The sequence below is a fragment of the Tachyglossus aculeatus genome, chromosome 4 (genome assembly GCF_015852505.1).
Source record: "Tachyglossus aculeatus isolate mTacAcu1 chromosome 4, mTacAcu1.pri, whole genome shotgun sequence".
Classification (NCBI taxonomy): Eukaryota; Metazoa; Chordata; class Mammalia; order Monotremata; family Tachyglossidae; genus Tachyglossus; species Tachyglossus aculeatus.
In genome coordinates, this window is record NC_052069.1 from 84,568,338 (window position 1) to 84,595,427 (window position 27,090).

At 43.5% G+C, this 27,090-nt stretch overlaps 1 protein-coding gene across 2 annotated transcripts in view; it reads right to left on the reverse strand.

The window, feature by feature from the left end:
- Window positions 1-27,090, reverse strand: part of VPS13B (vacuolar protein sorting 13 homolog B) — a 1,018,523-nt gene that overhangs the window by 601,558 nt on the left and 389,875 nt on the right. For both annotated transcript variants that reach the window (XM_038744561.1, XM_038744562.1), the window contains exon 20: window positions 15,673-15,820. In XM_038744561.1, the coding sequence (XP_038600489.1) occupies window positions 15,673-15,820 (148 nt within the window). The remainder of the gene's footprint in view (window positions 1-15,672; window positions 15,821-27,090) is intronic.

The following is a 27,090-nucleotide window of genomic DNA, read 5'->3' on the forward strand; positions in this document are numbered from 1 at the left end:
GTAAGTTTGTACATATTTATTACTCTATTTATTTTACTGGTGCATATCTATTCTATTTATTTTATTTTGTTAGTATGTTTGGTTTTGTCTCCCCCTTTTAGACTGTGAGCCCACTGTTGGGTAGGGACTGTCTCTATATGTTGCCAATCTGTACTTCCCAAGCGCTTAGTACAGTGCTCTGCACACAGTAAGCGCTCAATTCGATTGATGATGATGATCTCAAAAATCCACCCCCACCACCTGCACCCCGACCCCATTCCATCGCACCTTATCAAAACCCTTGCCCCCTCCCTTCTTCCCTCCAAACGCCACACGCTGTACCTTCATCTGTCCTGCCCTGCCACCAGTCCCTTGACCCCACTGTCCCTCTTGCCTGAAACTCCCTCCCCCGCCTCATGACCCTCCTAAAATCCCTCGTTGGGGGCAGGGAATGTCTTTATATTTTTGTGTTGTACTCTCCCAAGCACTTAGTACAATGCCCTGCAAACAGTAGCGCTTAATAAGCATGACTGACTGAGATCTTCCCTTACTAAGTCCTCATTTCCGCTATCTGCCCTCTCCTCCGTCTACAAACTTGGATCTCTAACTTCTAAGCACCTGATATTCACCCAACCCTCAGCCCCACAACACTTAGTGGATAGAGCACGGCCTGGGAGTCAGAAGGACCTGGGTTCTAATCCTAGCTCTGCTACTTGTCCGCTGTGTCACCTTGGGCAAGTCACTTAACTTCTCTGGGCCTCAGTTCCCTCGTCTGTAAAATGGGAATTAACAATGGGAGCCCCGTGTGGGACAAGGATGGTGTGCAACGTAACTTGCTCGTACCCATCGCAGCGCTTAGTACAGTGCCTGACAGTAAGCACTTGGGAAATGCCACAATTATGATGATGTACATATCCTTACGCTCTGTCATTTCCCCTACCTGTAATTTATTTTCATGTTTTTCTCCCCCTCCACACTGCAAACTCCTTGTAGGCCGGACCACCACCATCTTGGTCACCAACTCTTTCGTACTCGACTTTCCAAGCACTCAGTACACTGTTCATTCATTCATTCAATCGTATTTATTGAGCGCTTACTGTGTGCAGAGCACTGTACTAAGCGCTTGGGAAGTACAAGGTGGCAACATATAGAACGGTCCCTACCCAACAGCGGGCTCACAGTCTAGAAGGGGGAGACAGACAACAAAGCAAAACATATTAACAAAATAAAATAAAAAGAATAAATATGTACAAATAAAATAGAGTAATAAATATGTACAAACATATATACAGGTGCTGTGGGGAGGGGAAGGAGGTAAGGCAGAGGGATGGGGAGGGGGAGGAGGGGGAGAGGAAGGAGGGGGCTCAGTCTAGGAAGGCCTCCTGGAGGAGGTGAGCTCTCAGTAGGACTTTGAAGAGAGGAAGAGAGCTAGCTTGGCGGATGTGTGGAGGGAGGGCATTCCAGGCCAGGGGGAGGACGTGGGCCAGGGGTCGACGGCGGGACAGGTGAGAACGAGACACAGTGAGGAGGTGAGCAGCGGCAGAGGAGCGGAGGGTGCAGGCTGGGCTGGAGAAGGAGAGAAGAGAGGTGAGGTAGGAGGGGGCAAGGTGATGGACAGCCTTGAAGCCCAGGGTGAGGAGTTTTCGCCTGATGCGTAGGTTGATTATGCATTGTTGATTATGCACTGTTCTGCACACATCAAGTGCTCAATAAATACCACTGATTGGTGTCATTTTAAAGTGAGATAGGCAAAGTCCTGTGGAGGACAGGGTTTGGGTTGTAAGATGAGGAGTTCTGTTTTGATCATGTTAAGTTAGAGCTGTTGGCATATCACTCAAGTAAGATGTCCTGAGGACAAGATGAAATGCAAGACAGCAGAAAAGGAGAGAGAGTTCAGTGATGGAGAGGTATATTTGGGAATTATCCATATTCTTCAAGGGAGTCAGTGTAAATGGAGAATATAAGGGGACCCAAAACTGAGCTCTGAGGGACTCTCATGCTAAGAAGAAGCGGCCAGAGAGACAGGAGGACAACCAAGAGATGACAGTGTCAGTGAATCCAAAGTTCAATAGTTTTAAGAAAAGGGGGTGATAAGCGCTTACTACATTGCTGTGCATACAGTTAGCGCTCAATAAATACGACCGAATGAATGAATGAATCCAAATGTCAAAGGCAGATGAGAGGTCCAAGAGGAGTACCCAAGTGCTTGAGAAGCAGCAAGGCCTAGTGGATAGAGCACTGGCCTCGGGGTCATAAGGTCACTGCTCTGCCACTGGTCTGCTGTGTGACCTTGGGCAAGTCCCTTCACTTCTGTGGGCCTCAGTTACCTCAACCGCGAAATGGAGATTGAGACTGTGAGCCCCATGTGGGACAGAGACTGTGTCCAACCCAATTTGCTTGCACCCACCCCAGCGGTTAATACCGTGCCTGACGAAGCGTGGCTCAGTAGGAAAGAGCTCGGGCTTTGGAGTCAGAGGTCGTGGGTTCAAATCCCACCTCCGCCAATTGTCAGCTGTGTGACCTTGGGCAAGTCACTTCACTTCTCTGTGTCTCAGTTATCTCATCCGCAAAATTGGGATTAAGACTGTGAGCCTCATCTGGGACAGAGGCTGTGCCCAAACTGATTCCCTGTATTTACCCCCGGACTAAGATCAGTGTCTGGCACATAGTAAGCTTTTAAATACCATAAAGAAAGTGCTTAGGTGGCTTGAAAGTACACAGGTGGCAAGAGAGGGGGAAATACAATTGGGGGATGAGAGATTACTCACGGGAGACCTCCTAAAAGAGATGTGCTTTTGGAAGGGCTTTCAGAGTAAGGAGAGCAGTGGTCTGTTGGATGGGAAGGAAGAGGTGGTTTCAGGCAAAACAGTACACACGAGCAGAGTTGGCATTGATAAAGTTGAAAATAAGGTACAATGAATAGGCTAGCTTGACAGGAAAGAAGTGTCCAACTGGGACAGAGTGAGAAAGAAATAAAGATATGTAGCTGGGGGAGAAAACTTAAACCCAACCATCAGGGCTTTCTGTTGTGAAGTTTTTGAGGATTGGGAAGAAGTGTACAAAATGGTGCTTTAGAGAAATGATTTGGGCAGCAGAGTGAAATATGTCCTGGAGAGGAGAAGAACAGGAGGTAGGGAGATGAGCAAAGAGGATGACACAGTTGTCACGGTAGAATATGACAAATACTCGGACCAGCGTAGTGGCAGTTTGGATGGAGAGGAAAGGGTGGATTCTGGACATACTGTGAAGAAAGACCTGACAAGATAGGATGACTGATTGAATATGGGGGTCGAAAGAGAGAAGAGTTTAGAATAATGCCAAAGTCGAAAGGGAGAAGAGTCAAGGAGCCAATGCTTAAGTTATGGGGAGGATGGTGGTATTGCTAACAGTGATGGAATAGTTAGGGAGAAGAGGATTTAGAGGAGAAGATGAGGAGTTCAATTTTGAACATGTTGAGTATGAGATCCCGGCAGGACACCTATAGATAGATGTCCTGGAGATAGAGGAGATGTGAGATTGCAGAAAGACAAAGAGAACAGTTCTAGCAAGACAGATTTGGTCATTTATCTGCATAGAGGTGGTAGCTGAAGCCGTGGGAGATGATGAGCTCCCCAAATGAAGACTGAGAATGGAAGGGGACCTGGAACTGAGCCCTTGAGGGATATCTACGGTATGAAATGGGAGGCAGAGGAAAAGCCAGTGAAAGAGAGCTAGGCACAGAGATAGCCAGAGAGGTAGGCAGAAAAGCAGAAGAGGGCTTTGTCGGAGAAACCAAGGTTAGCTAGGTTTTTCAGAAGGGGTTGGCCCAACCGTCAAAGGCTGCCAAGAGATTGGGTAGGCTTTGAATGGAGTAGAGTCCATTAGATTTGTTGATGAAGAAGATCATTCATTCAATCATATTTAGTGAGCGCTTTTTGTGTGCAGAGCACTGTACTAAGCGCTTGGGAAGTACAAGTTGGCAATGTAGAGAGACGGTCCTTACTCAACAACGGGCTCACAGTCTAGGAGGGGGAGACAGACAACAAAACATGCAGACAGTTGTCAAAATCGTCAGAACAAATAGGATTATAGCTACTTGCACATCACTAACAAAATAAATACAATAGTAAATTCATTCATTCATTCAATCATATTTATTGAGCGCTTACTGTGTGCAGAGCATGGTACTAAGCGCTTGGGAAGTACAAGTTGGCAACATATAGAGACGGTCCTTACTCAACAGTGGGCTAACAGTCTAGAAGGGGGAGACAGACAACAAGACAAAACATATTAACAATGTAAATATGTACAAGTAAAATAAATAGAGTAATAAATCTGTACAAATATATACAAGTGCTGTGGGGAGGGGAAGGAGGTAGGGTGTGGGGGAGGGGGAGGAGAGGAAAAAGGGGGCTCAGTCTGGGAAGGCCTCCAGAAGGAGGTGAGCTCTCATTGGTAACCTTGAAGAAAGCAGTTTCAGTTGAGTAAAAGAGGTAGAAGCCGGATTTTTGAGGGTCAAGAGGGGACTTGAAAAGAAAGTGGAGATAGTGGGGGTAACGATCCATTTGAGGAGTTTGGAGAGAATGGCAGGAGGAAGATAGGGTGGTAAGTGGTGTACTGCAGTCCAGAGAAGGCTTTTATAGAACAAAGGAGACATCGGTATGTTTGAAGCAGAAGGGAAGGGGTCATCAGAAAGTGAATCAATCAATCGTATTTATTGAGCGCTCACTGTGTGCAGAGCACTGTACTAAGCGCTTAACCACTGAACCGCGGTTCAGCGAACCGCTGAAGATGGCGGTCGGGGTGGGGGGAGAAGAGTGAGAGTAAGTGTTCTTAAATGGTGTGAAGGGATGGGATCAGAGAGGGTAGTGGAGGTTTCAAAAGCAGATGGGAAACTTTCTCTTGAGAGACAGTCAGCAAGGATGAGAAAATGAACATGGGGATAGGAGGGAAATATGGAGGTTAGGAGAAAAATACGGGAGTTCAAGCTTGATAGTTTCAATGTTGTCAAAAGTAGTTGAGGAGGGCTGGGAAGGGTTAGAGGTAGGCATATTTAAGTACTCCTTAAGTACTTAAGGACAGAGTTAAAAGTCTGGTGTAGGTGGTGCAACCAGTTGGCAGGGGCATTAAACGGGGAGAAGAAGTAGTGTTGCTGGGCACAGGAGAGGGCAGAATGATAACTGGCAAGGATAAATGAGAGATGGACGAGGCTGGCCTGAGGCACGCCTGGATTTCTGCCAACCGCATTCCATAACACAAGCACATGAGCAGAAGAAGCTTACTGTGGGAGGTGATCTAAATCTGGGGGTTGGTGGGGACAGACTGACAAAGAGACAGTGTGTAAGAGCATTGATTTAGGAATTGTTGTTGGTGTTCTGCATCAGGAGAGTGGAGGCAGGGTAGGGAGTCTAAATTTGACATGATGGCCTGGAATGAATCAAGTAGGTAACAGGAGGTCTCTGGTGGGGAAGGAGAGGGTAGTTTTTGTGGGGAGGGGTTATGAAGAAGGTAGGGAGGTGGTGGTTGGAGAGCAGAATTTCAGAGTCTGTGAGTCTAGCGACTGCGAGGTGACTAGTGATGATGAGATGCAGCGTATGTCTGTGTTGGTGAGCGGCTGAGGTTGGGTGGAACAGGAGGTCAGTCGAGATGAGAAGTGAAAAGAAGCGGCAGCTGGGAGTTCAACCGGAGACAGGTCATGAGAGAAGTAGTGTGGCCTACAGGAAAGAGCCTGGGCCTGAATGTCAGAGGACCTGGATTCTAAACCGTACTCTGCCTGTTGCCTATGTAACCTGGGCAATTCACTTAACTTCTCTGTGCCACAGTTCCCCCATTTCTTAAATCGATATTCCATACCTGTTCTCCCTTCCTTTTAGACTGTGAGCCCCATTAGGGAAAGGGACTGCATCTACCTGATTACCTTTTATCTACCTTGGCTCTTAGCATAGTGCTCGGTACATAGTAAAGCACTTAACCAAAGCCAAATCTATTGTTATCATTATTGGCAATGTCCATATGACTATAGAAGTCATCAAGGAACAATGAATGGTCAGGGAAGGAGAGAGGTGAGAAAGGTATCAAAATCACTCAGAATATTGGAGGTGGGGCAGTTAGACAATGGCAACTAGCAATTGAAGTGGGCGGTAGAGAATGATGCCACATAACAGACAGAATTGTAATGCATAAATGTAAGAATGACTATGATATCAGAGAACAAACACTGCACATCTGGCATTAAACGACACGCTTCTTAATGGCGCAAATATCCACAGACAGGGTTTTTAATGACAAAATAGAGATTGACTATTAACTGTTAAATTCATAATTTGTATTCATGTGGATCTGTTGAAAGCTACTTGTTTGAAGCTATAGAGATGGTGGATTTGGTCATTTAGACATGGTCAGTGAGTGTGTTTACTTAAGTGAGTAAATCACTCTTTGTATTAGTCTGGAGATGAATGCTCTACTGTATTAAAGAGAGGCAAATAAATATGTACATTATTGAAAAATTAGGAAAAGGAAAATTTCTTATGGACAGAGGCTTGCATATGCCAATTTTCATTGGAACCATAAAACTTTTCATACATAAATCTGAAAGGAAAATACCAGATGATTTCTTTCCTACTCCCACTCCTTCCATTACAGCAAGGCTATAGTTAGGTTAATAACTTAAAGATTTCCTCCTTCGGGACTTCTGAATACAAAAATTTACAGCTCATATGCATTTCTTTCTTACATATTTTGGTTCCACAAACCTTTTAAATGTTTAGCTGTAGAACTAGTTATAGTTTCAAGCCATATGATGTTTCACTCGTCAACGTCAATAGCAAAGAAATGGCTACCGCAGAGAGATTAGGGCCAAAGCAGAGATGGGATCAGGGATCAGTCTGAATAAAAATGCCATGACAACTTTGAGAAAAGGAAGAACTCCTAGCTGATCCTGGATTGAAAGTTTAGAGGTCACTCTATAAGCAATCAGTAAGGCACTGCAAATTTCAGAGAAATCTTTCAAGTCCCATTTCAAACTTAAAACTTTGTTTTACCTTGAAGAACCCATCAGTGTGTTTTAAATAAATACAAAAATAGACATTTAGGAGTGTGAGGCCTGCGAGGTTTCAAGTTGATTAATGGAGACACAACTGGCTTCTCCCTTGTTTTGACCCTCATTCTCATTTTTATTTATTTATTACTGTGACTTTTCAATTTGGAAGAATGTATTTCCAGCTTCCTCTGTGTCTCATCTGTCTGAAACTGAGTATTTTGATTTTAATCCCACTAGGCAAGAGTTACGATTGGAATGTAATTGTGGAAACCCCCACTTCGCCAGTGAGCCATGCGACCCCTCCCAAAACCCATGGTGACTCAGATGTTTGCTGGGGACTGGAGTGGAGAGAGGGCTGAGGAAGAAATGGCGGGAAGGGCGCGAGAAAGCCAAGAACCACATGGTAATTCATGGAGAAGAGAGTCTCCTCACACCAGGGCTTCTCTCACTGCCACTCAGGTAGAACTTGAGGATTTGGCTTCAGACCAAAGAGGAGAGAGAGGACGGAAGAATGGAGAGATGGGGACGAAAAGGGGGAGAAAGATGACGAGATAACGGGGCTGACACATGGAAAACTGAAAACTGAAAGTAAACGGAGAATGGAATTTCCCAAACCTTGAAGTACCCAGTGCATGATTATTTACAACTAGCATATTATTGTCAATTATACCTTCACATAAGGAACTGTATTAAATCTACAAATAATTCACTGCAATAAAAAATGGGGAAATCCATTTTGATACAAAGAAGGGCACAACTTTGCCCCTAAGCTATTGATTCTTGCTGTGACCTGTGTTTAAGTACCTTGTTAACTACTACTTTTATATAAAAAAAACTCAAATAAAAACAACCAAAAATGCCCTGACATTTTGGAAGAAACTTCTTGAGGATCAACCCGTACTATAAAGCACGATCAACAGTAACTCCATTAATGGTATTTATTAAGCACTTACGATGTGCACAGCACTGTACTAAGAGCTTGGGAGAGTACAATACAATAGAATATAATTCAGAATCATCTCCACTTTCTGAGTTTCCAATTATCCTGGCTTCCAAAAAGGAGTGAAATATAGCATTACTAGACTGTGGACAGTCTAGATTACTTTCCAAGCGCTTAGTACAGTGCTCTTCACACAGTAAGTGCTCAATAAATGCAACTGAATGAATGCACTGTGGACTGTAAGCTCACTGTGGGCAGGGAAAGTGTCTGCTTGTTGCATTGTACTCTCCAAGCACTTAGTACAGTGCTCCTGCACACAGTAAGCACTCAAAACAAGACTGAATGAGTAAATTTGATTTAATGAATGAATGAGTGCATGAATGTTTCTTACAAAACTGTCCCACACTGATGGGAGGGGGAAATTATAAATGTCTTTTTTTAATTTACATAGTGAAAACATTTATGTCTAAATGTTCATTGTTTAGGCTGTACTTTAAAGATAACCTCTCCAAAACCTTAGTTGAAACAAAATTTCCGAGCAAGGATCATTAAACACCTCAGAAGGAGGTAGCCATGTGACCTGCTCATTCATTCATTCAATCATATTTATTGAGCGCTTACTGTGTGCAGAGCACTGTACTAAGCGCTTGGGAAGTACAAATCGGCAACATATAGATACGGTCCCTACCAAACAACAGTCTCACAGTCTAGAAGGGGGAGACAGACAACAAAATAAGTTGATAATAATAATAATAATAATGGCATTTGTTAAGCGCTTACTATGTGCAAAGCACTGTTCTAAGCGCTGGGGGGGAATACAAGGTGATCAGGTTGTCCCACGGGGGGCTCACAGTCATAATCCTCCTTTTACAGATGAGGTAACTAAGGCTCAGAGAAGTTAAGAGACTTGCCCAAGGTCACACAGCAGACATGTGGCAGAGGCGGGATTCAAACCCATGACCTCTGACTCCAAAGTCCGTGCTCTTTCCACTGAGCCACGCTGCTTCTCAATGTGATGTGTCAATACCATCAGAATAAATAGAATTATAGCTATACACACATCATTAATAAAATATAGTATGTACAAATAAAATAGAGCAATAAATATGTACAAATATATACAAGTGCTGTGGGGAGGGGAAGGAGGTAGGGCAGAGGGAGGGAGGGGAGCGATGGGGAGGGGAGGAGGAGAGGAAAAAGGGGGATCCACTTCCAGGTTTGACCAGGTCACCGCTCTACAGATACTAGAACTAAAATCCACAAGGATGGGGGCGAACCAGATTTCTAACCCATGAAATGTTGATTCATTCCTTTCGCAAGTCCTGCTAAGCCTACAGGTAGAAATGTTTCCAATCTGGTCCTTTTGGCCATGAACTTTACCCAATTACATGGAGAGCTGTCCTAGAAGTGGCCCACTTCCCAGGGATGATCCAGATGCTCTGGAAGATTTTTCTGGGAATTGCAATTGAATAGTTTCTGTATAACCCACACATTCAATCTGTCACAAAATCCTGTCAGTTCTGCCTCACGCCATCTCTTGAAACCACCCCTTCCTCTCCAAACAGCTTTCATCCTGATCCAAGCACTTTGTATTTCCCACCTTGACCACTGCATCAGCCTCCTAGTTGAACTCCCTACTTCTTGTCTTTCCCCAGTAATATTAATAATAATAAAAATAATAACAATAATGACACTTATTAAGCGCTTGCTATGTGCAAGGCACTGTTCTAAACATTACAAGGTGATCAGGTTGTCCCATAGGGTACTCCCAGACTTAATCCCCATTTTAGTAACTGAGGCACAGAGAAGATAAGTGACTTGCCCAAAGTCACACAGCTGACAATTGGCTATCCATTTCTCTATCCAATCCTTCCTTCAATCTGCTGCCTGGATCATTTTTCTGAAACACCACTCAGTCCTCAACTTCCCACTCTTCAAAAATCCATCCCCACTTTCAAGAGAAACTCCTTCCCAACAGCTTTAAAGTACTCATTCGGCCCTCTCCTACCTAATCCGCCTGACATCCTGCTACAACTAAACCCACACCATTGCTCCTGTTTGCCAACCCTCTCTCTGTGCCTCGATCTTATCTATCAATCGATGGTACCTGTGTGCAGAGCAGTACAATACAACTGAATTGATAGATGCAATCCCTTCCCACAAGGAGCTTAAAGTCTACATGTTTTGCCCATATCCTTCCTCAAGCCTGGAACTGCTAACCCCTTCATATCCAACAGACCACCATTCTCCCCACCCTCAAAACCCTCCTAAAATCACATCTCCTTCAAGAGGCCATTTCTCCACTAATCCTTCATTTCCCCAAACTGCTCTCCCCGCTGTGTTTCCTATGCATTTGACTGTACACCCCTTAATACTTTGATACCTCAGCTGCATAGCACCTATGTACATATCCTTATTCTCTATTTCCCCTATCTGTAATTTATTTTAATGTCTGGCCCCACCATGGACCGTAAACTCCTTCTTGGCAGGGATCATGTCTACCAACTTTACCATATTGTAATTTGGCAAGGACTCTGCACACAGCAAGTTCAATAAAAACCATTATTGATTGATTGGATATGCTAAGAATGGGTTTGATCTGCCCGTTGCCCCCACACACAGCTACTTTGGTGCATTTTGGAGCCTCAGAGTGTAGTTGATAGAACAACTGGGAGTCAGAAGGTCATGGGTTCTAATCCATGCTCTGCTATTTGTCTGCTGTGTGATCTTGGGTAAGTCACTTCACTTCTTTGGGCCTCAGTTACCTCATCTGTAAAATGGGGATTGAGACTGTGAGCCTCATGTGGACTGTGTCCAAACTGATTACCTTGTACTTACCCCAGTGCTTAGTACAGTTCCTGGCACAGAGTAAGTGCTTAACAAATGCTACAATTATTATTTTGGTTAATCATATTCCAAAGCCACCAAGCACATGTTCACCCCTCCGGTCAGCTACTTCAAAGTTATTTAAGTGGAGTTGATCAATAGTATTTACTGGGCGCTTACTTTAGGCCGAATACTGTACTAATTGCTTGGGAGGGTACAATACCACAGAATTGGAAGAGAGGTTCCCTGCATCCATAAGGAGCATACAGTCTAGAGGGGGGAGAGGGACATGAAAATAAATTACAGATAGGTACATAAGTGCTGAGGGTGGGGTGACTACCAAGTAATATCAAGCACAGATACAATGGCATAGGGAATGCAAAAAGGAGAGAGAGTAGGGCAAATGAGGGTTTAATCAGGTAAAGCCTCTTGGAGGAATGTAATTGTAATAAGGCTTTGAAGGTGGGGAGAGTGACCATCTGTCATTTATGAAAGGGGAATGAATTCCAGGCCAGAGGGAGGACGTGGGCAAGAAGTTGGCAGCAAGATAGACAAGTTGAGGTTCAGTGAGTAGGCTGGCATTAGAGGAGCGCAGTGTGTGGGCTGTAGAAGAAAATCAATGAGGGGAGCTGTTTCTGTGTTTAAAGCTGATCGATGGAAAGGAATTTCCTCTAAACTATAAAGCTCATCATGGCAGGGAAGTGTCTGTTATATCATACTCTCCCCCAAGCACTTAATACAGTGCTCTGCATGCAGTAAGCACTCAATAAATACAATTAATTGATAGATTGATGCAAAAGTGGATGGACAACCACTGGAGGTTCCTGAGGGGAGATGTGGACTGAACTTTTTTTTTTTTTAGAAAAAGATCCTTGTAGTAGAGTGAAGGATGGACTGGAGAGGGGAGAGAGACAAGCTACAGGAGAGCTCAGAGAGGAGGCTGATGCAGCAGGCTGCCTGGATCGGGTTAGTAGCAGTTTAGATGAGAGAAAAGGACAGACTTTAGTGATACCGTGAAGGTAGAACTGACAAAATTTGGTAACAGATTGAATATGTGGGTTGAACGAGAGAGATGAGTTGAGGATGATTCTAGGTTTATGGGCTTGTGAAATGGGGGGGAAGTGGTGTTGTCTAGAGTGATGGGCAAGACAGGGGAGGTCAGGGTTTGGGTGGGAAGACAAGGAGCACTGTTTTGGACAGGTTAAGTTTGAAGTGTCATTGGGACATCCCCCACCCCCCTCACCCTCAGACTGAAAACTCGTGTGCAGGGAATGTGTCTATTGTAATTTTGTACTCTCCCAAGCACTTAGCACAGTGCTCTGCACAAAATAAGTACCCAATAAATATGACTGATTGATCCAAATAGAGATGTCCTGATGGTAGGAGGAAATGTGAGACTGCAGAAAAAGAGAAAAATCAGGGCTGGAGAGGTAGATTGCAGTGTGGCCTAGTGGAAAGAGTGCGGGCTTTGGAGTCAGAGGACCTGAGTTCTAATCCCAGCTCTGCCACTTACCTTCTGTGTGACCTTGGGCAAGTCACAACTTCTCTGCACCTCTCTTTTCTCAACTGTAAAATGGGGTTCAATTCCTGCTCTTCCTCCTAGTTAGGTTGTGAGCCCCATGTGGGACCTGATTGATTTACAGCTACACCAGCACTTAGTACAGTTCTTGGCACAGGGTAAGCGCTTAACAAATATTACAATTATTACTATCCACATATAGGTGGTAATTGAAGCCATAGGAGCGAACAAGTTCTCCAGGGGAGTGGGTGTGGATGGAGAATTGAAGGGAATTCATCCCTGAGCTTTGATGGACTCCTACAAGTCTTGGGTGGGAAGCAGAGGAGCCCGTGAACGAGACTGAGAATGAGAAGTCAGAAAGAGAGGAGGAGAAGCAGGAGAGGACAGTGTCAATGAAGCCAAGGTTGGATAATGTTTCCAGGAGAAGGGGATAGTCCACAATGTCCAAGGCAGCTGAGACATTGTGGAGGATTACGATGAAGCAGAGGCCAAACAAAAGAGAAGAGCTGCTCCTGGCTCAATGGCAGAAGTAATTTCACAACCTGTGCAGCATTTTGTCTTGATGTTCCAAGAAAATTTCAGGATCCTGATATTGGAAAACTTCAGATTAGGAATGCTTCAGAGAGCAAGAACATTTCATTAGATTGCAAATTCTCTGAGGGCTGGGATTGTGTCTTCCAACTCTCTACTCTTCCAAGTGCTTAGTACAGTGCTCCGCACAGGCAAGCACTCAGTAAATACCATTGATTTACATGGGGAAAGTGGGAACATTTTGAGGGTGAGTCTGAAAAACAAAATCATAGTAATCTACCATGAAGAATGACAAACTGGAAAAAGGAAAATAATGAAAAAGGAAAGAAATAATAGAAGTTGTGCTGAGTAGGAAACAAAGAAAGATTGAAAGGTAATATTCCATACACTAAAAAAGGACAAAGACTAAGGTAGGTAGATGAAAAATAAGATTTAAAAATAACTAGCAAATCGTCTGGAAATGGGAGAAAATCCAAGCAGATAAACCAAAGAGCAATTCACTAATGGATGAAAAATAAAGTCAGTTTCACTATTGGAGGTACAAAATATTCTGGGGGAAGAGATGATAATTAGAATAAAAAGGCCAATAAAAATGAAAGAGGGTGAGCTGAGGGAGAACTATGTGGCAGGAATGTCGGCAGAATGTCTTTGTGGCTTAGTTTTAAGATCTCCACAGGCAGGGATTTTGTACCCTACAGTATTATATTCTCCCAAGAGCAATCTATATACAAGTACGTGTTCAATAAATGCCATTAACTGATTGATTCTATGCAAAACCATCAATGAGAAAGAGAAACTGGCATGAAATAGCAATAGGAATACTTGGGCCAAGGCCTCTCCTTGCCAGGACCCGGGTTCTAATCCCAGTTCTGCCACTTGTCTGCTGTATTTGACCTTGGGCATGACACTTCACCTCTCTCTGGCTCAGTTACCTCAGCTGTAAAGTGGGGATTGAGTCTGTGATCGCCATGTGGGACAGGGACTGTGTCCAATCCTATTAGCTTGTATCCACCCCAGTGCTTAGTACAATGTCTGGCAAATAGTAAGCAATTAATAAAAACCACAATTATTATTATTATTACTACGTATCATTTAACCTTTAATCTTTTTCTCACTTCTTTGGGCTTCCTTATGAGAAACGTCCTTCTAACAAACCAGGGAGAATTTTTATGTGAAGCTCCTTAATTTTATGGGAGGAAAGGCAAAAGATAAATGCAAAATTGAGTAACATTTCATGGGTTTACTCTTTGCCTTTGCACTCTAAAAGTGAAGATTTTAATAAATAGATAAGCCACAGGAGATAATGATTTGGACTGTGAAAAAAAATCACACTGTACTAAGACAAAACATTTTCAAATATGCATGTTTACAGGCCAGAAGAAAAATATCACCATTATGGAATGGGAAGAGCATCACAAGTGGGGATGGATGGTTGGACAGAGAGGAAGGGGACATTATTTTCTGGGTAAAAATTGTTAGGAGTTCACAACAGACCAAATCTGAGAGTGAAAGATAGCAAGGAGTCAAGGAAAATGCCAAAGTTGCAGGCTTTGGAGACAGGGGAGATGATGTTTGTTGCTGTTTTGTACTGCCTAAGCACTTAGGACAGTGTTCTGCACACAGTAACCATTTAATAAATACAATTGAATGAATGAATGTTGTCGGCTGAGATGGCACAGTACAGCAGAGAAGAATTGGGAGAAAGGTGAGCTCATGGTGCAACATGTGTTGGCGGGACACCCATACATAGATGTCTTAAAAGGCAGAGGAAATGCAAGACTGTAGACAGGGAGAGGATCTGAGGCTAAATCAGGTAGATTTAAGAGACAAAGCAGACAGAGAGGAAGTGAAATGATGGAAGCAGATGAAGTCCCCAAAGGATGGATTACAAAAGTGAGAAGAGGAGGGGCTCAGAAAAGAGCTCTAAGGAGTGAGAGACAGAAAAGGAGACTGCAAAAAAGCGGCCAGAGATGAAAACCAGGAGAAACCTGTGTTGGCAAAACCAAGATCAGGTAGCACTTCCAAGAAGAAGCGGTGGTCCATAAAAAGCCCCTGAGGGGTCAAAGAGGATTAGAATAGAATAACGACCATTAGATTTGACCACAAGGTCACTGGTGACCTTGGAGAATGTGCAGTCTTAGTGGAGGGCAGAGAACAGATTTCAATCAAGAAACAAAAAGTCCAGTCAGCGTTATTTCAGAGAGATTAGGACCCCCTTAAACGGTCGTATTCGCGTGAGGCTGTGTCTTACTCAGACACTTGAAGAATGTTATAATCCAGCTCTGGAAATTAGGAAGGGTAAGAGAGTCAGCGTCTGGAAGAAATTAGGCTGAGTTTATAAGAAATGAGGCTGGAGGATTTTAATCAAAAGTAAATAAAAAATTGAATAGTGATACTTTTTTGCCATTGAGGAGTGGGAAATAGGCAAAACGAAGTTTTACAGCTGGACTGACATTTCTATGGACTCGGATTCTTTGGAAAATTTCTTTTAAAAAGCTACTCTGCTCCCTAAAATGTATCATTGTTTTGACTATTAAAAATAATATTTTGATCAACAATAGTACTGCGAAGCGTAAGCACAGGAGGTGAATAAATCACAAGACTTTGACTTTTAAACCTTCCGGGCAAGTTTTAGTCACCTGAAAAAGAAGTTAACCCACAACACAATCAAAAGTTAGCCACCAAAAGGAAAATGGAAAATATACTTCGAAATAAACTGAGCAGGTATTTCAGAAACGGCAGCTAAATCCTTTTCTGAAAGGCCATTTATGACCGAGAGGTGTCCCACTATATTTGCACAGCTGACACTTCTGAAATGGCAATGTGGTTTTTCAGTACTTCAATTAAAACAGTCTATACCTGTTGCCGTTTTTGTTTTCACAGGGCTGCTGGCACACTCTGAAGCCTGATTCGACTGCTGCTTTGCCAGGGGCACGCTTCCAATTGACACCTCATCCTCTTTTTTTTTAGTTGCTGGCATCACAAGAGGAATAGCTCCCACAGGTTGCTGGAAAAGGAAAAACAAAGTACCGAATTGTGGCTAATCCAAAAGCAGTGGAACCTATCCATACAGAGAAAATAATAATAATGATAATTCTGGTATTTGTCAAGCGCTTACTATGTACCAGGTTCCGTACTAAACGCTGGGGTGGCTACAAGCAAATTGGGTTGGACATAGTCTCGGTCCCACAGAGGGCTCACAGTCTTAATCCCCATTTTACAGATGAGGTAACTGAGGCCCAGAGAAATCAAGTGACTTGCCCAAGGCCAAACAGCAGAATAGTGGCTGAGCCGGGATTAGAACCCATGACCTTCTGATTCCTTGGCCCACGCTCTATCCACTAAACCATGCCGCTTCCCCTGCCTGAGAAAACACAATCTGGTGGGCTTTTTTTTCTTTCCCCCTTTTTTTTTTTTGCGGGGGGCGGGGGGGGCGGTGTTAGTTGGGCAAGGAGTAGGGGAGATAATGAGCATGTGTAGTTTCTTTTTTTATTTCTTAATCTCATAGAAAAACACACTTTAAAAAGCGAACCTCACTGGGTAAAATCAAAAATGGATCCTGGCATTCATTAAAAGGCATTTGGAAGTCAAAAGAATGATCCTATGAACCCTCTATATCCTCTGGTATTTTGATTTAGTTCCTCTAATGACTAAGGTCTGGACAAAACGCTTTGAAAATTTAAAAACATGATGAGAGATTACCAGATTTACCCATTTTTAAAAGAGGAACGGCCCCCAAAAAGTTTAAAAATGTACCACTGCACATTCTAGACTGTGAGCCCATTGTTGGGTAGGGACCGTCTCTATATGTTGCCATCTTGTACTTCCCAAGCGCTTAGTACAGTGCTCTGCACACAGTAAGAGCTCAATAAATACGATTGAATGAATTCAGATTTCCAGGAGCTGGACAGTTGTTCTGGTGCATACACTCACGCAAACTAACTAAAGTAGTGGGGACTATTCAATACTGTGACTCTGGTGAACCGAAAAAAAAAAAAAATCCTGCATTACTGAAGAAGTGATATCCAGAACACCACTAGATGACAGGGGAACACATCAAGGCTATCATAGTGCGGCAAACCTGGAAAAAATTAGTCATTTATTAAATGCATGAGTGCTGAGCTGGACACTAAAGCAGCTGTTTCATCTCTGTTCAATGAAATGAAGCCTAAAGTTACCGCTGTTAGTGCCCAATACACTCTTGTCATGATTCCAGTAAAAGAAAAAAAAAAGTTAGTTATAAGTTTGCCATAGCATGGAAGATCAATGTTGCACAGAATGGAAAATGATCATCAAAACTTTGGGTTTCAGCCACAGATCGAAGAGGAAATTGCAGCTTGGGAAATAGCAGATGATAACAGTAACACAGCTGTATCAGATGCTGATGAATCTAGTAGGCCGCACTGCAGTCAAATCTTGTCATCAACACTTCATCACGACAATCAAAACCTCACAGATACAACTGTGGACTACACCCTATTTGTAACACCTACTTGAGAGCCAAGCATTTAGATTAGCATGAATAGGTGTTTCAAGGAGAACATATATTGTGGAGAGTTAACAGAACCATGAGTCAAATTATAGCAGCCCTTTATATTTGGGTGTGTTTTCTTAGAGGGCAATATGGGGGGAAGTTAATTGAAACAGCACAGATGGTAAAGTAAGTTATGAGCTCAGGAAGTAAAACATAAAAGCCCACATCAAGCTCTCTGCTAATGTTGAAAGAGAGGAGATACTGAAGAGTGACTAAAAGTTATGAAAAAATTAAACCCACTATCATTTTTCAAGAGTACCTAAAAATGAGGACGCAAGGATAATTGGGTGATCGATCATATGACATTTATAAGGTGCTGTTTAAGAAGTTTCAGTTTCGCTAAAATGTACGGCCTAACAAGAGCCAAGGACACTTATGAAGATATCCTTTGGAAATGTGGAAAGAGGCACAGAAAGTTCAGTTCAACAGGAATGTGCATGGTGTGAATGTCAGGCTACTTACCCTTCCTCTTGGCTATTCTAAGAAAAGACTAAAATAGAAGGCAGGAGCTTAGGGCTGGGAATGGACCTTTGAAAGTCATCTTGCATGAATACATAGCTAGAATTCATTTTCAAAGGTTATGGCAACCCAGTGTGGCTTGAAAGGACACTTGACTAACATGCCCTTCGGCATCCTCTAGACTCTGTACGCTCCTTGTGGGCAGGGAACATGTCTACCAACTCTGCTCTATCATACTCTCCCAAACGCTCAGTAATAATAATAATAATAACAATGATGTTGGCATTTGTTAAGCGCTTACTATGTGCAAAGCACTGTTCTAAGCGCTTGGGGGGATACAAAGTGATCAGGTTGCCCCACGTGGGGCTCACAGTCTTAATCCCCATTTTACAGATGAGGTAACAGGCTCAGAGAAATTAAGTGACTTGCCCAAGGTCTCACAGCAGACATGTAGCGGAGCCGGGATTCGAACCCATGACCTCTGACTCCAAAGCCCGTGCTCTTTCCACTGAGCCATGCTGTACAGCGCTCTGTACACATTTAGCACTCAATATCATTGATTGATTGCCCGCAAAACTAAAGCCCTGCTGCACTCATAGATTTGTCTCATAGTCTGTCTGCTTCTGAGCCTGCACCTTCATGTCCCAATTAATTTTTTTTTAAACTGGTAATGTTTAAGTGCTCAATATGCGACAAACACTGCTTGTTCTAAACTCTGTTCTAACCCCGGCTCTGCCACTTGTCTGCTGTGTGACCTTGGACAAGTCACTTCACTATACCTCAGTTTCCTCATGTGGAAAATGGTGATCGAGACTGTGAGCCAGATGTAGGTCAGGGACTGTGTCCAACCCGATTTGTTTGTAACAACCCTAGCGATTAGTACAGTGCCTGGCACCCAGTAAGCACTTAAATACCACAATTATGATTATTATTATTATTCTGGGGTAGGTAGGTTGGTTAATTAGGTTGGATCCAATCCATGTCCTGCACGGGGCTCACAGTCAAAACAGAAAGGAAAACAGGTATTTAATCCCCATTTTATAGTTGAGGAAACTGAGGTCTACAGAAATTAAGTGACTTGACCGAGGTCACACCCCAAGCAATAGGTAAAACTGGGATTAGAACTCGGGTCCTCTGACTCCTAGGCCTGTGCTCTTTCCACTAGGCCACACTGCTTCTCACAGGTAACTCCTTTGCTTGAGGAGAGCAACCTTTCTCTTGAAAGTTGCCTGCCATGCTGGTCTACCTGCTTCAGTGATCCCCCAATAGTAGCAGTACTAGTAATAATTATAATAATAATTATTATGGCATTTATTAAGCACTTACTACGTGCCAGACACTGTACTAAGCACTGGGGTGGATACAAGCAAATGGGGTTGGACACAGTCCCTGTCCCTCATGGGGCTCACAGTGTCAATCACCATTTCCCAAATGAGGTAAATGAGGCACAGTACAGTTAAATGACTTGCCCAAGGTCACACTGCAGATAGGTGGCGGACCCAGGATTAGAACTAGCACTAATAGTATTTATTAAAGCAGCTCATTGTGGGCAGGGAACATGTCTACCAATTTATACTGAAGCAGCATGGCTCAGTGGAAAGAGCACGGGCTTTGGAGTCAGAGGTTAGGGGTTCAAATCCCCGCTCCGCCAATTGTCAGCTGTGTGACTTTGGGCAAGTCACTTAACTTCTCTGGGCCTCAGTTACCTCATCTGTAAAATGGGGATTAAAACTGTGAGCCCCCCGTGGGACAACCTGATCACCTTGTAACCTCCCCAGTGCTTAGAACAGTGCTTCGCACATAGTAAGTGCTTAACAAATACCATTATTATTATTATTATTATTATTATCACTCTCCCAAGCACTTAGTACAGTATTCTGCACCTAGCAAATGCTCAGTAAATACAATTGATTGACTTTTTGTGCAGAGCACTGAAGTAAGAATCCACTGCTGTCGCATTATTACTGAGGCCTGTGGTGGCTCAGAGGGAAAGTAACAGCCTTGAAAGGCTGGAGGCCTGGGTTCTAATCCCTTCTCTGGTATGAGAGTTTAAAAAAAGATTGTAAATACCTAGGAGGGTCTAGAATAGATCACTTAAGAGTGCTGAGATAAAATAAGCGCTTAGTACAGTGCTCTGCACACAGTAAGCGCTCAATAAATATGATTGATTATTTGAGACTGTGCTTCTGCATGTCTTTAAATATTTTTTTTTCCCTTGCCCTTTCTTCCTTGTTTGGGGAACTTTTCTGTTCCCCACACAGCAGGTGGTTGGGTGTCCTGCATTCATCCATTCTTCAAAGCTGTTTCACCATCACTCAGTGATAGAGAACTGGCTGCATTCACCGTGCCTTGCTATCTCATGTTAACTATGACTCACAGTGATGCATGAGAAGCCAGATTTGTCCATTTTTATGGTATTTGTTGAGCGCTTACTGTGTGCCAGGCACTGCACTATGTGCTGAGATAGATATAAGGTTGTCAGGCTGGACAGGGTCCCTGTTCCGCATGCAGCTCACAATCTTAACCCCCATTTTACAGATGAGGTAAGTGAGGCACAGAAAAGTTGTGACTTGTCCAAGGTCACACAGTAGACAAGTGGATTAGAACCCAGATCCTTCCAACGCCCAAGCCCGAGCTCTCTCACTAGGCTACGTTGACCAAATGACAGTAGTAGTAGTAACTGCATTTACTATTCATTCATTCATTCAATCGTATTTATTGAGCACTTATTGTGTGCAGAGCACTGTACTAAGCGCTTGGGAAGTACAAATCGACAACATATAGAGGCGGTCCCTACCCAACAACGGGCTCACAGTCTAGAAGGGAGAGACAGACAACAAAACAAAACATGTAGACAGGTGTCAAAATCATCAGAACAAATAGAATTACAGTTACGTGCACATCATTAACAAAATAAATAGTAAATATGTACAAGTAAAATAAACAGAGTTATAAAGCTGTACAAATATATATACAGGTGCTGTGGGGAGGGGAAGGAGGTAGGGTGGGGGGATGGGGAGGAGGAGAGGAAAAAGGGGGCTCAGTGTGGGAAGGCCTCCTGGAGGAGGTGAGCTCTCAGTAGGGCTTTGAAGGGAGGAAGAGAGCTAGTTTGGCGGATGTGCAGAGGGAGGGCATTCCTGGCCAGGGGGAGGATGTGGGCCTGGGGGTCGACGGCGGGACAGGGGAAAACGAGGTTCAGTGAGGAGGTGAGCGGCAGCAGAGGAGCAGAGGGTGCGGGCTGGGCTGGAGAAGGAGAGAAGGGAGGTGAGGTAGGAGGGGGTGATGGACAGCCTTGAAGCCGAGAGTGAGGAGTTTTTGCTTGATTCGTAGCTACAAAATGTTCCTGTGTGCAAAGCACTGCTCTCAGCATTGAAGACAAATACACAGATGGGCAATTAGACAAGAGGCTCAAGAGGCTCACCATATAGGAAGAGGGGAAGGAGTAGTGCATACAGCTTTAATTCTATTTGTTCTGACGATTTTGACACCTGTCTAAGTGTTTTGTTTTGTTGTCTGTCTCCCCCTTCCAGACTGTGAGCCTGTTGTTGGGTACGGACCTTCTCTATATGTTGCCAACTTGTGCTCTACATGCAGTAAGCGCTCAATAAATACGATTGAATGAATGAATGAATGAATAAAAAAATAAAATGAAATAAACACAAAATAAACATGAGATAAAGGCAGGGATAAATACCAAATGAAATAAAATAAAAGCTGTAGGGTACTGGGGTTAGAAGAAGAGCAGGGTTTCAGGCTTCTCGCAGCTCAGTCCAACAGTCTGAACACTAGTATTTGTTATGAATATATTTTTTTTAATGTATATACTTTATGGTATTTGTTAGGTGCTTACTACGTGCCAGGCACTGTACTAAGCGCTGGGGTACATAAGAAGCAGCGTGGCTCAGTGGAAAAGAGCACGGGCTTTGGAGTCAGAGGCCATGGGTTCAAATCCCGGCTCTACCAATTTTCAGCTGTGTGACTTTAGGCAAGTCACTTAACTTCTCTGTGCCTCAGTTACCTCATCTGTAAAATGGGGATGAAGACTGTGAGCCCCCCGTGGGACAACCTGGTAAACTTGTAACCTCCCCAGCGCTTAGAATAGTGTTTTGCACATAGTAAGCGCTTAGAAATGCCATTATTATAATTATTATTATTTATTATTACAAGCTAATCAGGTGGGACACAATCCATGTTCCACATGGGGCTCACAGTCTTAATCTCCATTTCCGAGATGAGGTACCATTCATTCATTCATTCAATCGTATTTATTGAGTGCTTACTGTGTGCACAGCACTGTACTAAGCGCTTGGGAAGTATAAGTCAGCAACATATAGAGACGGTCCCTACCCAACAACGGGCTCACAGTCTAGAGGTACCAGGCACAGAGAAGCAAAGTGACTTGCCCTAGGTCACCCAGCAGATAGGTGGCGGATCCAGGATTAGAACACAGGTCCTTCTGACTCCGGGGCCGGTGCTCTATCCACCAAGCCCTGCTGCTTCTCGGCTGCGCCCTTGAATGTTCAACATTCTGCAGCGGCGACAAACTGCCGCTGCTGCTTCAGTCTTTCTCCCTTGAGATGGAGGGAGGTAGTTCACAACACTGCATACTTTTCACTGGCATGAAGCCGGATGCCCCACCATCTAACTCTGTCAACCACCCAGTGAGGACCGGGTTTGGATTTGATTTCCCAATTCTTGGCCAACCCGCATAGTTTATTGCCTAAGTAGCAGAAGTCAGTTACAGCGGGAAGTGCTGCGTTAATAAATCCTCCATTCATTCAATCATATTTATTGAGCACTTACTGTGTGCACAGCACTGTACTAAGCGCTTGGGAAGTATAAGTCAGCAACATATAGAGATGGTCCCCACTCAACAACGGGCTCCTTGATGGGGCCAGGCATATGACCTCTGTTTTCTGCAGGTTTACTGCCAGCCCATGCCACTTTACTGACTCTAGGAAGAAGTCAAAAACCTTGCCAAATCCAGTGGCCTCTATTCCATTCTAATCCTCGTTAACCTCTCGGATGCTTTCGACACCGTTAACCACCCCTTTCTCCTGGAAATGTTATCCAATCTTGGCTTTGCTGACTCTCCTGGTCATCACCCTATCTCTTGCCGCTCCTTCTCATTTCACAGGTTCCTCCCTGCCTCCCACCCCCTAACTGTGGAAGGCCCTCAAGGCTCTGTCCTGGGTCCCCTTCCAGTCTACACCTCCACCTACTCACTTAGAGAACTTTTATTCGCTCCCACAACTCCAGATATCATCCCTATGCAGATGATTCCTAAATCTTCATCTCTAGCCCTGACTTCTCTGCAGTCTCCCATTTGATTATCTCTCTACTTGGATGTCCTGCTAATACCTCAAATGTAACTTGTCCAAAGCAGACCTCCTCCATTTCCCACCCAAACAGCCCTGTCCTCCCTATTTCTTGCATGTTGCCGACCTGTACTTTCCAAGCGCTTAGTACAGTGCTCTGCACTCAATAAATGGATGAATTACCACTATAACCCCATAAGCTCGATTATTACCCTCGACTCACTTCTTTCATTCAACCCATACATTCAATCTGCCACAAAATCATGTTGCTTCTAATAATAATAATAATAACAGTAATTATAATAATGGTATTTGTTAAGTGCTTATTATGTGCCAGGCAATGTACTAAGCACTGGGGTGGATGCAAGCAAATTGGGTTGGACACAGTCTGTGCCCCACATGGGGTTCACAATCTTAATCCCCATTTTACATTTGAGGTAAATGAGGCCCAGAGAAGTGAAGGGACTTGCCCAAGGTCTCACTGCAGACAGGTGGCAGAGTCGGAATTAGAACCCAGGTCCTTCTGACGCCTGAGCCCGTGCTCTATTCACAAGGCCACACTGCTTCCCTACCTTTACAACATCACTAAAATCCATCTTTTCCTTTCCATCCCGACTGCTGCTACACTGATCCAAGCACTCATCATATCCCACCCCGATTACTGCATCAGCTTCCTCACTGACCTCCCCGCCTCCGTTTTCCCCCCACTCCAGTCCGTATTTCCTTCTGCAACCTGAATCATTTTTCTAAAAAACAAAGTTCAGTCCACATCTCCCTACTTCTCAAGAACCTATCGTGTCGCCCATCCACTTCCACATCAAACAGAAACTCCTTACCATATTACCAATCAATTTCAACACCATTGACCACCCCTTTCTCCTGGAAATGTTATCCAATCTTGGCTTCGCTGACTCTCCTGGTCATCAGCCTATCTCCTGCCACTCAGCACTCAGTTTTTACCTCACTAATTTCCTATACAACCCACTCCACAAGCTTTGTTCCTTTAATATACCTACATGCTCTACCTTGATCTCATTTATAACGGCCCCGACCCCCCAGCCCATATTTTCCCTCTGGCCTGGAACTCCCCTGCCCCGTCTAACAGTGCCCAGTACTTAGAACAGTGCTTGGCACACTGTAAGCGCTTAACAAATACCATTATTATTATACAATAATAATAATAATGATGGCATTTGTTAAGCGCTTACTATCTACACACCACCTCTCTTGCCACCTTCAAAACCTTATTAAAATCACATCTCCTTAGACACCTTCTTTGATTTCACCTGCTCCCACTATCTTCTGCATGGCTTAGTGGAGAGAACACGGGCCTGGGAATCGGAAGGAGCTGGATTCTAATCCTGGCTCTGCCACATGCCTTCTGTGTGACCTTGGACAAGTCACTGAACTTCTCCGGGCCTCGCTTACCTCATCTGTAAAATGAGGATTAATAGTGTGAGCCCTAAGTGGGACAGGGATTGTGTCCAACCTGATTAACCTGCATCTACCTCAGTGCTTACAACAGTGCTTGGCACAAAGTAAGCACTTAACAAGTACCGTAATTATTATTATTACCCTCTAAGCATGTGATATTCACCCCATCCTCAGCCTCACAGCTTTTAGGTATATTATGCCTGTCTCTCTAGACTGAAAGCTCCTTGTAGTAGGGGAACATATCTATTATTTCTGTTGTACTGTACTCTTCCAAGCACTTAAAATAGTGCTTCGCACACAGTAAGTACCCAATAAATAGCAATGATTGATATAGGATTTTATTTGTGAATGTGTCAATATTACTGCCGCATAGTATGTATGGGTAATTCTTACCCATACATACATAGAGAAGCAGCGTGGCTCAGTGGAAAGAGCACAGGCTTTGGAGTCAGAGGTCATGGGTTCAAATCCCGACTCCACCACACGTCTGTTGTGTGACCTTGGGCAAGTCGCTTAACTTCTCGGAGCCTCAGTTACCTCATCTGTAAAATGGGGATTAAGACTGTGAGACCCATGTGGGTCAACTTAATCACCTTGTATCCCCCCCAGCGCTTAGAACAGTACTTTGCACATAGTAAGCGCTTAACAAATGCCATCATTATTATTATTATTATTGCCACTTGATAAAAATGAGAGATTATGCAATCCCCGAAGCTGACATCTAGAGATATTAATAATGATGAAGAACACTTCCCAGTGACAGGTGCACTCACATTTATGACATTCAGACTATAGTCTAAAGCCTAAAACTTTTGATTTGAGAATTTAATAGTCATTTCAAACTGTTGCAAATTTTCATGAAAGCATCTGGATACTCTGACAATGAAACACGGGCCAGCCTTATTGTGGACTGGACTGAGTCCCACACTGACCTAATCTCACATGCACTCAGAGGTGATATTCACCCTCTGTGGCATCTCTTTGAAGGTCGAAAGACAACTATATTTATTGGAGATATTTTAAATGGCATGGTTTCATTATGAATGAATCCAAAGCCAAGAATAAAATATAACTGTTTACCAGGACACTAAAAAAGCCAACATGTCTCAAAATAAATAGCAATATATCATGAAAAATGAGCCTTTTACCACTTCTTTTGCAGTATACTTCAACTGTCAGAATCTGGGTTTTTTTGTGTTCAATGGAAGCTTAAAACTAAAAAGGACAAAACATTTTTCATCCACAGGGGGATTAGAAAACTATTTTACTTATGGTCCTGATCTATTTTAAAGTGTGACATTATTTTATGGAGAACAGACCTTGGAAATTGCAAACAACAAGCTCAATCAAAATAAAAATTCAGGAATAAAAATTAATCCATTACAGAAGAACTTGCTACATAGACTCCCAAGTGTTTCCTGGCGAAAAAAGCAGTTGAGATAAGACAACTACCAACATTTAGCCATTTCTTTTGGAAATATTTTGTAGATTGGGGCATTAAAATGTGAAATTACTGTAAACCCAACTGATGTGCTATATCATGCTAAGACACTGAACATACTCACTTGAAAGCTCAAACCGAGATAAAAAGGAAAGTCCAATGAAAGTATTTTTAGAATGACAGTCTATGAGATTAATTATATTTCACTTCTAAAGAACACAGTAATGGAGTCATTTCGGAGGGCAGAAAGGCTGACTCTGGTCTGTCCTAGAGATGGCTACATTCCACTGGTTAGGGAATTGAGCCTTGACTATATATACTGAGATGAAAATATTCTTTCAGGGAATCAGAAGTCACACCGATGCAAATATTTTATTAGAAATGGTCCAACGAGAGCAACTTCCACAGAGCTCTTAACTTCTTCGACCAATACTACATTTTAAAAATCAATAGGAATCGCTTTGCAATATTATTCAGCAGCCAGGAGTATGAAATGGACAGAAATCTTTTCCGATGGATCAAATTACATTTCAAAAACACTAATTCATTGTTTTTAACTGAACCAATTGTCTTTCCTCCAAAATGCTCCTTTCCACATAACTTTGCAATCAGAGTTGACAGCATTGCCATTCTCCAGGTCTCCAGAGTTCGCAACTTTGGCATTCCGTCTGACCAGCGGTTTCAACTTTTCATTTTAAGAGCGTGGGAATAACAGGAGTAGAGCTCTCAGTAGGGGTGAGAATTCAAAGGAAAGAGGATTCCAAGAGGTAATGGGCCAATCGATGGTATTTACTGACTGCTTACTACGCGTGGAGCAGTATGGCATAGTGGATAGAGCACAGGCCTTGGAGTCGGAAGGTCACGGGTTCTCAACCCGGCTCCTCCACTTGTCTGCTGTGTGGCCTTGGGCAGGTCACTTTACTTCCCTGGGCCTCAGTTCCCTCATCTGTAAAATGGGGATTGAGACTGTAAACCACCCATGGGACAGGGACTGCGTCCAGCCCAAACTGTTTCCATCTATCTACCTCCAGCGCTTAGTACCGTGACTGGCACATAGTAAGAGCCTAACAAATACCATAATAACTAATATT